The sequence below is a fragment of the Fusarium proliferatum genome (assembly GCF_900067095.1).
Source record: "Fusarium proliferatum ET1 genome assembly, contig: FPRO_scaffold005, whole genome shotgun sequence".
In the NCBI taxonomy this organism is placed as follows: domain Eukaryota; kingdom Fungi; phylum Ascomycota; class Sordariomycetes; order Hypocreales; family Nectriaceae; genus Fusarium; species Fusarium proliferatum.
Genome location: NW_022194794.1, coordinates 1,534,569 through 1,547,441, shown reverse-complemented (window position 1 = coordinate 1,547,441; position 12,873 = coordinate 1,534,569). Strand labels below are relative to the sequence as shown.

The following is a 12,873-nucleotide window of genomic DNA, read 5'->3' as shown; positions in this document are numbered from 1 at the left end:
CCTTGTCTCGTTGGTGCATCAATATTCATTCCAGTCATGCCAGAGTCTATCCTCACGAGTCCGGGGCCCCATTCTCTCAAAGCCAGGGATGAGCAAGAAAAGTCCCCAAGTCATCTTGGTGAAGTTGAAACCATTCGAAATGGTAGCTCAGACCCTGAAAGAAACGAAGATACACACCGTGTCTTCAAGCCTCGGCACTCTCAGATGATAGCCATAGGGGGTGCTATTGGAACTTCACTGTTCCTAGGAACCGCCCAGGTTCTTCGCATTGGCGGTCCTCTGTTCCTCCTGATTTCGTATGGAGTTCTGTCTATACTGATTTACTGCATCGTCACTGGAATTGCCAAGGTTGCAACTTATCTCCCTGTTCCAGGAGGCACTATGGCCTACTACGGACACAAATATGTGTCTCGCAGCATGGGCTTTGCAATGGGATATCTCTACTGGTACTCTCTTGGCATCTTGATCCCCTACGAATTCGTCGCTTCTACACTTCTCATCAACTATTGGGGAACTGCGGTTAATGGCGCCGTGTGGATCACCATCATATACGTTATCATCGTCATTGTTAACCTCTTCTCTATCGGAGTCTTTGGAGAGTGTAAGTTTTGGAGCGCAGGGATGAAAGTTCCCCTCATCTTAGGCCTCATCTTTCTCACAATTGTGTTGTTTTTCGGGGGAGGTCCTGATAGAGATGCTCTCTACTTTCGATATTGGAAAGACCCTGGTTCAGTGAGCACTCATATCGTGGAGGGCGATGCCGGACGACTTGTTGCACTTCTTCAGTCTTCTGTTCTAGCACCCTTTGCATTCGTCTTGGCTCCTGAACAACTCATTGTGACAGCGGGCGAGATGCAATCGCCACGCTATAACCTCCCCCGAGCCGCTCCACGATATATTTGGCGGCTGATCGTTCTTTTCATGCCCTCCGTCCTCGGGATTGGTGTAGTCTGCGCATCAAATGATCCCCGGCTTACAGCACCTGGGACTGCGCGGTCTCCTTTCATCATCGCTATCAAGAACGCCGGCATCCCTGTCCTGGATAGCATCGTCAATACACTGATCCTCCTTTCAGCGATCACGGCTGCGAACGCATTCCTCTACTCTGCCTCTCGAAATCTTTATTCGCTTGCAAAGGCCGGAAATGCACCTGCGATATTCAAGAGATGCAATAGATATGGCCTTTCATATCATGCAGTCTTGATCACTGCCTCCCTGGGATGCCTAGCATACCTCAGCCTGTCAAATAGTAGTCTGACGGCCTTCAACTGGCTAATCAATCTCACCAATACCTCGGGCTATATTAGTTGGATCTGCTGTGGTATAATTTACGTGAGATACCGCAAAGTCATCACTCATCATAAGTTGGAGTCCCCATATTGCTCTAGTCTCCAGTCATGGGGCATGTACTTGGGAGTCATTGTGTCCATGATTCTTTTGCCCATCAACGGATTCACTGTTTTCTTTCCTTCACAGTGGTCAGTGGGTGATTTTTTTTCACGGCTTACATCGGCATTCCTGCGTTTCTGCTGATCTACTTTGGCCACCGACTGTATCATCGGGGAGATGGATGGGTTAGAAATCCTGAAGATGTTGATATGTATGAAGGGATGGATGAAGTACTGGCTGCAGAAAGACCACTGCCTGTCAGGGGCAATATCACTCGGAGACTGTGGGCCGTGGTAGAATAATCTTTGAATATCTGCTCTGGCAAGAAAACCTCTGACCCTAAGCTTGGATACCAAAAACAAGTAGTCTGAAGGTCTACCAAGACTAATATAAGTTTATATGAGTATTCTTGCTATTTAGAAAAGAGTTCTCAAATCGGCCTGCCTCCCCTTTGATAGTCTAAAACGACATCGCATTCCTGGTACAAGCTTCATCTTTGCCTATGATGTTCTATACCGAGCGTATTAGAACAGTGAGATATATTTGAGAATGAACAGTTCAGCTTCAAGGGGTGATGGAATTGATAGGCCATAGCTGATGGTTATCCTTCTCGTGATAACCAGTCCAACAGATGAGAGACTTCTTATCTCTAATTACAATACCAAAAATAGTTGGTCTAAGGCTCTACTAAGCCATCCCATACTAACTTAACTCCTATTAAATTTACCTGAGTCTTTTTATTATTTCAGTTACGAGTCTTAATTCTCTTACGGAGTCCCCCCCTTAGATTTATGTATTGACCGTTTTGTCCAACTGCAAACGCACCGTATATTGAAGGACCGCCTTCAATGTTCGCAATGCTGGTGAAGATGGATATGCCGGAGGTGATATGTATGAAGGAGATGATGATATGCTGGTTCTCAATGCTAACTATATCATCGATGCTTGTGCATAGTACCCACAGGGAGGTAAACCGGCGGTGATAATGATTGCATCCAATGATACATACAAGCATTGCAAACAAATCGATCGGATCGTAGGGCCGGGTGACAATTAATATCCATGTGCGCCTGATAATCCTTGACAACCTCCTTATTACCTTGGACCCTATACGTCGCATTGACTCGTGAGGACCCAGACTTTGAGATGCCCCTATCATATTGTTGGCACATATAGGACAAAGCTCTCAGGAGTGCGTGGGTTTTGATATCAGATCGCCCACTTTCCGATCAATAGAGAGTCCAAGCGTAGAGAGCAGGCACGGATTACGAGGCCAGTTACCGTGGCGGACGGAGCTCGTTTGACGACCATATTATGGATGTACTCCCTACAGACAATGGTCTTCAGCGAGTTTAGCCGAAGCGTAGATTTCCATCCGCCGGGGGTAAGGCGCCTAATCAGTGGTATTGACCGAAGCAATGTGGCCACTGCAAAGGATGGATATAAGAATTAAAGTTCTGAAGCTACACTACATGTGCAATGCATACCCCGGATAACACGAGGGACTCATCAAAGATAACAAGGAACAAACGATGCCGAAATTAGAAGTTCACGATCACTGATAGCTTGATAGGAGATTAGGTGTGGGAAGTGAATGCGATTGTGGACATGGCCTGACAGCCTCCATTCCTCTGAGAGGTCGGTAAGCACGTGGTAAGCAATTAAGTTACGGCTAACTTACCATTCTTATGCAAGATGGGAAGAAGCAAGTAACCCATTTCAAGGCAATGAACCACTACAATTCAATAGCTCGTTCACGGACATTTTTTCGTTCCTCAGTTGTTTCTCGAACGCATTGGGGGAAACTAGCAACACGCTGTTATTATTTCCCTGCATCAAGCTTCACAACCAGCAAGAAAACAACTGGACAGCAAAGCACAGTATGGCACAGCGGAGAGAAATGCGCTCTTTTAACTCAGACGGCGTCATCCGAGTGGCCCTGGTCGAAACACGGTCTGTTTCATCAAGGACCAGCAACCGACCTATCAAGACAATTTACAGGCGCCTCGATCCCAGCTGGGCTCACTTTGTTTCATGCTCCGACGCTCCACGAATCAGCAAGCCAAGTTGGAGGTTGTGTATTTTGGTGACGGTGAGTAGTTACACTCAAAGACACAATATCTGTCGCTGCCCGTCTTTGTGCCTCGGTTTCAAGTTGTGATGATTCTCGTCATGGCGCTAATTCATGTCGTCCGTCTGTCTATCTTTGGAAGCGCTGGCACAACATGTTTCGTGGGCGGAGATTGTAGAACATACTTGAAACTCGCTCGCGCGCAACCATTGCCAGCAAAAGCCCTAGCCTCATCTCTTGTGCATGAAGGTGACCAGAATTCCATCTTCTATGCACACCAGATTTTAGCGGCGGCTCTGCCCTTGTCTTTTCGTCACGATCAGCGTGGCATGTGGAGCTCTTTTTCCCTCTGGAACTCTGTAGCGACGCCGCGCGATCAGATCGGCCATCCAATCATCCCTTCCATCTGGTCTGGTCTGGTCTGGTCTGATTCCGGGGATCGCTTCGTGTTGACCTCTTTGTGCATACGTATTGTTCGCGGTGGAGTTTTACCCGACTCTCGGGCCATTCGTAGCATCAACAATTGCTCCCTGCATGTAACATGGTGTCGGGCAACTCTTCAGGTCCTTCACATTAGCGAGTCAGCAGCTCATCCAACCATCCGGCGTCTATTGATTCGTGAGTCTTCCATCCATCACAGCGTGATTGTTAGCCTACAGGGGCCACATCTGACGCTTCAGAGCTGGCCAAGCACCCCATCCCCCCCCAAACCTGAACCAGGCTACTAAGGTAGGTAATGAAGCACCACTTCACCGTTCACGGAGGTACCTGTAGGTCTTGTAGATACCTGGCTGATGCAGCTGATAGGCACTACCAATGCGCACTAAAATGTTCTAGCTCAAAGTACCCGCTGTCTTGGTGGTACCTTCGCCGCAACCACCGTCAGTCCCCTGCTCATTCTCCATTCCCCTGCACCCGAGCTGCCAAACCGCTCCATTCCCCCTCGGGCCTGGCCTCTTTGGCTAATAATTTGTATTCCACCTCACCATTGTCCGCCCATCGTCACTCTTTCTCCTCCAAACCTCACCTCACCACCAAAAGCTCAGCTTCAGCTTTGGTGGATCTGGACCTGGACCTGGATTTCTCTATACTCTTCTTCATTTCTTTATGAAGTGCTTCGCGTTGATCGCAGTTTCTCCTTGTTTGGCTCCGCGTTACTAATAATACAGAATAGAGCCTCCATTGGCTCTATAATCCATCCTCCGCCACTTCGCACATACCCCAATCACCATCGGGTGAGCGACCATCGATCGACTCAGCTGGGTCTGGGTATCCCACCTCGTTCTGGTGTCTCAGGCGCCGCCATTTGACAACGAGCCATAACTTGAATCATACCACTTGCAAACACTCTTGGCTGCGTATTCAGCATGGCCATGCTAGCTTCGAAAGCGTCGTTTCCCACCGGCTTGGGTGCTTCGTCTCTCACTCCTGTTCCTTCTCAACCCACAATGGCCCCTCCCAGAAGAGCTCCCACGATGCCCCCTTCAGGTGCTTATGGCAGCCCGACAGAATCCGAATTCAACGAAAGCGACCCCGCTGAATCCGTCAAGAACTGGGATGAAGAGCAAGTCTGCGAATACCTGCGATCTGTAAAGTGCGGCGAGTATGAAAAGATCTTCCGGAAAAATCACATCAACGGCGAGAATCTCCTGGAAATGGATAAAGATGTGCTGAAAGAAATGGGTGTTGAGAAGGTCGGCGATCGCGTCCGCCTTTTCCTTAGCATCAAAAAGCTGAGAACCCGGGCATATGCCAACGAGAAGAAACGAAATCGGGTAGGCCACATCAGCGATGGCTATAGTTGCTGGGCTCTCAGACTGACTGTTCGTGTCTAGGATTCATTTGGCGGGCTCGATATTCACATCACTGCACCCCATGACTCGCCAAGAATGCACACATCTCGAGGTGTTCCGACATCTGCTTCCAACAAACGGTTTTCGAGGCAAATGGATTTACACGGTGCTTTAGATAATGGCATTAATTCCTCGAGACCAAACTCCCCTCTCCCTGGTACCGATCTGCGGAACCTAAGGGCCCGAGGGAAGACATATGTCACAAGCCCTGCAAATGCTCAAGGCCAAAGGATTGTCATTACCAACCCGGATCTTCCGGCAAACCGTCTGGTAACGACCCATACCAGGAATAACTCCAGTATGGACGGTTCACTGATGGCTGCCTTACCACAGGGTCAAGAAGTTATTCGCGTTATATCAACTGGCGGCGTTACGAAGGTTGTCAAGATTTCCGCGTGTAGTACTTGCGAGGAGGTGATGCGGGTGACTCTTCGAAAGTTCGCTCTGCGTGAGGACCACGAAAGAAACTACTGTTTCTGGGTTTTGGCTGGCATCGATCCTGATCCAGGCCAGTGCCGACGACTGGGCGATACGGAACTTTGGCGCATTATCAAGGACCAACGACGGCCGGAACGAAATCGACTGATATTACGGAGGGTTCCAGCAGGCGAACCAGGGGAGGCGGAACTGCAGCGCGCTGCTGCCATCGCCATGGAAGAAGAACAACAGAAACACGCCCGTGCTCTGGAAACAGTGGACAAGCGTAGCCAACTTAAGGTCCAGAAGATGCTTGGGGAGAAATGGAACGATCAACTGCAGTCCCCATTGTCGCCAATATCTTACCAGGACCGGGAACGAAATCTACATAACGCAGCCAAGGATCTGGAGCGCCCTCCGTCGGAGATCGAATCGCGGCCGGCTCGACGTGTCGGAGCCCTGCGACAGTTTGGCGGTCTTCGACCTCCCAGCGAGTTGATTGCTTCTGATCTCACCTCGTACTTCCCTGACCACACCAGAGAAGACATTGACCGCACAGCCCGACTTTCCATGCGACGGTCAACTCGCTTGAGCAAGGTCAACAGCCGGCTCAGCGTTGCTAGTAGCCTCAGCTTTGCCTCCAGTATTCAGGATGCGCCTCCCATCCCAACCATTGCTGATTCTTGGCTTAATGCCAACTCTCAGCTTGCTAAGGTGAAGTCTCGGGACTCTCACATTCGCGTTCCTCAGAATGCCTACAACCGGGATTCAGTAACATCATCGGTTCTTGACACCCTTCAAGAGGAGTCTTCTCTCGAGCCCAATCGCAAGTCTTATGTCTCTTTTACTGAGAGTGGCTCTGACTCGGCTGCTCTGAGTGTCACTGACCCTGAGGGCAACACCACGGCCACAAGCTACTATGATGGTGACAACTCAACGGGCTCCGGATCATTCCAGGAGCTTCGCCAAGCATTGACCAATGATGGCGACGACGTAGACGAGGAGCTACAAAGCTTCCTGGCTGGAGAGTCCTGGGGCGACGACAAATGGATGAAGGGTGCGCTTATCGGCCAAGGTTCGTTCGGCAGTGTGTACCTGGCCCTCCATGCTGTTACTGGAGAGCTTCTCGCTGTGAAGCAGGTCGAGACACCTGCTCCTGGAGCCAACAGCCAGGGCGACACACGCAAGAAGGGCATGATCGAAGCACTCAAGCGAGAAATAAGCCTTCTTCGCGATCTTCGACATCCTAATATTGTGCAATATCTTGGTTGCAGTTCTTCAGCTGATTATCTCAATATTTTCCTCGAGTATGTGCCTGGTGGATCAGTTCAGACGATACTCAACTCATACGGTGCGCTTCCAGAGCCGCTGGTTCGCAGTTTTGTTCGGCAGATTCTGACTGGCCTTTCATACCTACACAACCGAGACATTATCCATCGCGACATCAAGGGAGCCAACATCCTGGTGGACAACAAGGGAACCATCAAGATTTCTGATTTCGGTATTTCAAAGAAGCTGGAGGCCTCCAATATTCTAAACGGCGCCAACAACAATAAGCACCGCCCGTCACTACAAGGATCCGTTTTCTGGATGGCGCCTGAAGTTGTGAAGCAAACATCGTATACCCGCAAAGCAGACATCTGGTCGCTTGGATGTTTGGTGGTGGAGATGATGACTGGTAGTCACCCTTTCCCCGACTGCAGTCAGCTCCAGGCTATCTTCAAGATTGGGGGCGGAAAGGCGGCTCCTACAATCCCTGAACATGCGAGCGAGGCAGCCAAAGAGTTCCTCGCGCAAACCTTTGAAATTGACCACAACCTACGACCTAGCGCGGACCAGCTGATACTCAGCCCCTTCCTGATCCCAATCACCTAATTGTGATACGGGCGGGTTATCAGGCTCCATTGGGGTCCAAAGCTGAACGAATTACGAAGTGCTCAATGTTGCTATTGGTGGGATACGGAAGCTGCAAGGCTACTTATTTATTGAAGGGGTTGAATTTGGAGGATTTGCTCAAATCATGAGTAGGAATGGAGTGGAGTGGAGTGGAGTGGTAATCTCAAACAAGGCCTGAGAGAAGCAGAATGTGTTTTTAACTTGCAAAGAAGATGATGCCTGTGCGGCGTATGCGTGATGAATGATTGGCGATACCACGTTCGCTCTGATTTAATTTACCTGAACTAGAGGATTGCATCAGGATTGGGATGGATGAAAGGCAGCATTTTCTCTTTAGACACGGGACAAGGAGTTTGGTAGATGAGAAGATGAACGAACGTACGTACCTGAGTTAGTAGTAATATGAGTCAAAAGAGACTAAAGAATTCCAAGAGACAAGACAGCCCGAGGATTGTGACAAAGACAAAGACAAAGACAAAGACAAGGGATTGTACCAAAGTTCCAACTTTCACGAACGTGACTTGATTTGCTCGCTCGGATTCTTTGTGGTGAACTCGAAATGCATAGATTTTCTTGGTAGTAGATGGTGCGAGGCGGAGGCTTGAAGCGCCTTGCTGCCTATTCACACAACCCACAACCCACAACCGTCAGTCGAAAGTCCCGTTTGCCTCGATGCGTCAGGCGGCCCAGATGGGAGGCGATTCAGTTGTCTACCATTCATCATACAAGAAAGTCGAGGACGACACAAGTTCACGCCGACATCTCGTGGGCTCACGCTGATTTCCTGAGTCTACGCCGAACAGTCATTTTTATTATTGGTACGTTGAAAACTGCTGGACGATAGCCTACGGGTATGCATGCTCAGTCTCGACTAACACACTGGCTTAGTTAGAGGCTATATAAGCCAACCAACGACCAGAGCAACCATGAGCTCTCAGGGCGACAGCCAACCTTCGCAGGACAGCACCATGACGCTCATGCAGGAGAATCTCTCAGAGGTTCTCTACTTTGCATACGGATCAAACCTCTCGACTAAGCAGATGCGTAGGCGCTGCCCATACTCCACACCCGTTGGCCTCGCATATCTTAAGGGCTGGAAATGGATCATCAACGAGCGCGGCTATGCCAACGTCGTGCAGCTCCCTATCGATTCAGATGACGATGGGACGCCAGAAGCTGAAGACAACCGCCAGCTGAGCACAAAGGGCAAAGGCAAAGAGCAGCAGAATCCCGAGGAGGGTGTTTATGGGCTGCTGTACCTTGTTCCGGCAGAGGACGAAGAGAGCCTCGACAGATATGAAGGCGTTCCATCGGCATATCAGAAGTTCCAGGTGGATGTCAACTGGGCGAATGCGAACAAGGAAGAGGACGAGACGCTGAGAGCCTTGGTGTATGTTGATGAGATGAGGGTTGAGGAGGACGTGCCTCAAGAGGAGTATATCGAGCGTATGGAGGATGGAATCGAGGATGCTGTTGAGAATTGGGGGATGGACGAGGACTATGCGGATCGGGTCATGAGGAGATTCTGGACTGAGAAGGACTGATAGATATCACGGCGACATTGAGACTGAGATTGGTCTATTCTCCAAGGATCCATGTTTGTTGGCTGATGCATTGTCTTGCTTCCCTTTTGCCATCTTTACCTTTATGTCAGAGCAAATTTAGTTGGTGCAGTCAGATAGATATGCGCTGGGCCCAGGGCAGCATCGTCTTTTTGGCTCTGACGATCTTTTAGAAGTCCAAGTTGAAGCAAAAGGTAGATGAAGTGACTGATGGTATTACAGCGTATGAACCACTAAACATTCAGCGTCTCTCGCCCCTCTAGTTCTGGTCTCGGACCTCCGAGCTATCCCCGGGCAGCTTGAACCTCTATATAACATCCTCTCGACTTGTATAAACAACTTTTATAGATTTATTCGGCTGGGATACGGCGACTATCATGGCGTCTTGCAAACAATTATCACGGCACATCATCCATTCAGTTAGGCTCTCCCAAACCCGCCTGATGACTACCTCAACACCAGCCCCTAGCTTCCCTGCATGGTTTGCGCGTGGTGGAACATCAAACGGTCTCGTCATCCACCGTAGAGATCTTCCTCCAGAATCTCAATGGCACAAGATACTCCCTTCAGCAATGGGCTCGCCCGATCCCTACGGACGCCAGCTCAATGGCATGGGCTCGGGCGTCTCGTCGACCTCAAAGATCGTCATCCTTGGACCACCTTCGAGAGAAGACGTGGATGTGGACTTCACATTTGTGCAAGTTGGAATACGCGACGGAAGCCTCGATATGGCTGGGAATTGCGGTAACATGTCGTCTTTGGTTGGCCCTGCAGCGTGGGATAGTGGGCTGCTGTCGGCTCAGGCGAAGACTGTTGAGCAGGATGAGAATGGATTGCAGTGGGCCACGGTGCGGTTCTTGAATACCAATACTAACAAGGTCATGAGTTCAAAGTTCCGAGTTGAGGGCGAAACTCTCAAGTATACGCACCAGGGAGATTATGTCATGGACGGGGTCCCAGGGACAGGCTCCAAGATCATCATGAGCTTCATTGATCCTGCTGGTGCAAAGACCGGTAAAGCTCTTCCGACTGGAAACCCCGTGGATGTCCTCCAACTGCAGGACGGAGCCAAGATCAAGGCATCTCTGGTCGACGTGGGCAATCCTGGTGTTTTCGTCAGTACTGAAAGCTTGGGACTTGCTGATCACCTGTCTCTCACGCCAGCTATCGTCGAGTCAACCCCCGAACTCAAGGAAAAGCTTGGAGAGATACGTCGAGCCGGTGCTGTTGTCATGGGCCTCGATCCCAACACGGAGAGCGTTCCCAAAATTGTCCTTTTGTTCCCCTCGAGTGGTTCGCCAGACGTTGATATCAGATGCCTTGCTTTGTCGATGGGCCAGGCACACAAGGCTGTGCCGTTGACTCTAGCGCTCTGCCTTGGGGCTGCTTCCCAACTCAAAGGAACACTTGCGTCAGATCTGATAGGGGGCCAGTCAAAGGAGACGATTTGTATTGGGCATCCGAGTGGCAAAGTTGACATTGGGACTGTCATTCGAGATGGGAAGATTGAGTCTGCGCAACTCTTACGCACGGCCAGGATACTCATGAAGGGGAATTTATACTACTGAGAACTTGATTGAATGTGTTACTCACAAGTTTCCGTGTATTATTGTCGTCACAATTAGGGAGGGATATTGGGGTTGGCCGGCTTTTGCAAGGGTTCAGGTGGGATTTGGATGAGTCAAAACACATGAAATGTCGCCCAACTCCGGCAGTTAGAACTCTCCAATATCTCGATTGATACTACCTCGTAGCTACATGAATATGTATTCATATGTTCCAGAGAAGAGACAGGGTGAAATTGCATATGGTTGATGCCATCACGTGATGAGCAAGGGGTTAATTAAACCATCGCCAAACAGCTGCCGTGTGCCTGACTATTCAATACCTAGTACCTATTCTGATTACACAGGTCCATTGAGTTTACACTTTCTAGGACTCGAAGTTCTTCGGTCTCTAATAAGTCCTGCTCGTCGAGTCGACTCTTCTATCTGCTGCTGCTGATGATGATCATAATAGATTGTCAGAAAGTTGCACAATAATGGCTGACCTTAAACATCCATACTTTCCGGTTGACGCCGTTATCCCAGGATATCTCCCCAACAGCAGACCAGTGGCAGAGTTGATAGTGACCTTTGGTGCAATCGTTGGTGCTGTGATTGGCCTCACACTTTGGCAAACGACACGTACTGCAAAGCCTGTGCGGCCCATCGATAAGTTTGCTGCTGCTTGGTTTGCGCTGTGTAAGTCAAGCCATGCATTTGTACAAAAGCAGAAGACGAAAAGACTAACTGGGAGTTGATGGCAGGCGGTTTCTTGCATATCACCTTTGAAGGTGAGGCAAAGAGAATGACCCCGTCACAACGTCAGGATGCTTGCTTACTTGTCAAGGATACTATCTTGTCTACCGCTATCAACTCCCTGGCATGTCGACCCTCTTCGCCCAGCTGTGGAAGGAATACACTCTATCAGACTCCCGCTACCTGACCCACGACATCTTCACCGTGAGCGTAGAGACCATCACATGTGTAAGTTGGGCATGCTTCTTTCGCTTCACTGGCTTACACGGCCTCTACAGCTCGCCTGGGGACCCCTCTCATTCCTCGCCGTGGTAGGTATACTCAGGGATTGGCACAGTCGCCACGTCGTGCAGGTCGTCGTCTGTACTGCCCATGTGTACGGTGTTGCGTTATATTACCTGACCAACTGGAATGAGTCGAGAGTGCACGGCGTGGCGTACAGCCGCCCGGAGACTTTGTACTTTTGGATCTACTATGTTGGTTTCAACCTCCCTTGGGCCATTGTACCTATCGGTGAGCTAGACTGCTAACTTCAAGTACTTGGGCTAACTTGAGGATGTAGTGCTGCTGCGAGATAGTTGGCTGCAGGTTGCCAGGGCGTTTGCAGCCTTGGAAGAGAGGAAGAGGGAGTGATGGATATAAGGCGTGGAGTACAGGTTGATGCTGTCACAGGTTTGAGGTGAAAGGTCATCTGTGGTAGATAAAAGTAGTGAAGCAACACAGCATACAACAGACTGCTCTAGAACCAAGTCATGGGCTGACACTACACTACAGTGCTATGCAGTACAGTTGGCTGTGTAGACCGGGAAATGTATTGTGTTAGTTGGAGGCCCCTATACGGTTCTTACACATCGTCAAGACAAGCTAACAAGCAAGGCTTCAATTGTAGTCTTTGTGTAAAGCTAGCACGCCTTGTCACGGCTAAGGTGACATCAATGTGGTGTACTGTTTCATAATCACCAAATTCTATTCTCCTCTCACAGCTCCTTTCCACTCATACCTCGCCCAGACAAGGTCTTCTCTACACCGCCAGGACTTTGCCTCCCACCCTGCTTCACCCTTGTCCCCATCTACAAATTATAGCCAGTCTACTCCGTAGCTAGACCCATATCCTGTCTCGCCTCGTTTCCATAACCGCCCTTACCGTGCTGTCGGATCCCGAACGTTGTGAGCCGCGCCGACAGCACAAGCACATATCGGGGGCCTCAACTCCTCTTCAAGGCTTATTCTGTGGTGAGTCTTTTTGAACCAGTCACTTGGTCTGATAACACCCTTGCTTCCATGCCGTCCTCTCCAATTCGTGACATGACATGCCATGAGGCTATCGACATTGGCGAACTGCTTCAGGATTCTCTTTAGAGGCGGTTGCCTATAGGCTATGTCAA

General features: G+C 49.8%; 5 protein-coding genes across 5 annotated transcripts; all 5 read left to right on the top strand.

The window, feature by feature from the left end:
* Positions 1–36: 36 nt before the first annotated feature.
* Positions 37–1,533, top strand: FPRO_10770 (putative proline-specific permease (proline transport protein); the record flags this gene model as incomplete). The annotated part of the gene is made up of 1 exon (XM_031231769.1): positions 37–1,533. The coding sequence occupies one exon, from the start codon at positions 37–39 to the stop codon at positions 1,531–1,533; it is 1,497 nt and encodes a 498-aa protein (XP_031081773.1).
* A 3,294-nt stretch (positions 1,534–4,827) lies between these two features.
* Positions 4,828–7,605, top strand: FPRO_10769 (putative MAPKK kinase; the record flags this gene model as incomplete). The annotated part of the gene is made up of 2 exons (XM_031231768.1): positions 4,828–5,235; positions 5,296–7,605. 2 exons carry the CDS (start codon positions 4,828–4,830, stop codon positions 7,603–7,605), a joined length of 2,718 nt encoding a protein of 905 aa, XP_031081772.1.
* A 947-nt stretch (positions 7,606–8,552) lies between these two features.
* On the top strand, positions 8,553–9,170 carry FPRO_10768 (uncharacterized protein; the record flags this gene model as incomplete). The annotated part of the gene is made up of 1 exon (XM_031231767.1): positions 8,553–9,170. The coding sequence occupies one exon, from the start codon at positions 8,553–8,555 to the stop codon at positions 9,168–9,170; it is 618 nt and encodes a 205-aa protein (XP_031081771.1).
* A 461-nt stretch (positions 9,171–9,631) lies between these two features.
* On the top strand, positions 9,632–10,756 carry FPRO_10767 (uncharacterized protein; the record flags this gene model as incomplete). The annotated part of the gene is made up of 1 exon (XM_031231766.1): positions 9,632–10,756. One exon carries the CDS (start codon positions 9,632–9,634, stop codon positions 10,754–10,756), a length of 1,125 nt encoding a protein of 374 aa, XP_031081770.1.
* Positions 10,757–11,229: 473 nt separating this feature from the next.
* On the top strand, positions 11,230–12,121 carry FPRO_10766 (putative emopamil-binding protein (phenylalkylamine Ca2+ antagonist binding protein); the record flags this gene model as incomplete). The annotated part of the gene is made up of 5 exons (XM_031231765.1): positions 11,230–11,431; positions 11,497–11,523; positions 11,580–11,716; positions 11,767–12,001; positions 12,051–12,121. 5 exons carry the CDS (start codon positions 11,230–11,232, stop codon positions 12,119–12,121), a joined length of 672 nt encoding a protein of 223 aa, XP_031081769.1.
* Between the last annotated feature and the right edge of the window lie 752 nt (positions 12,122–12,873).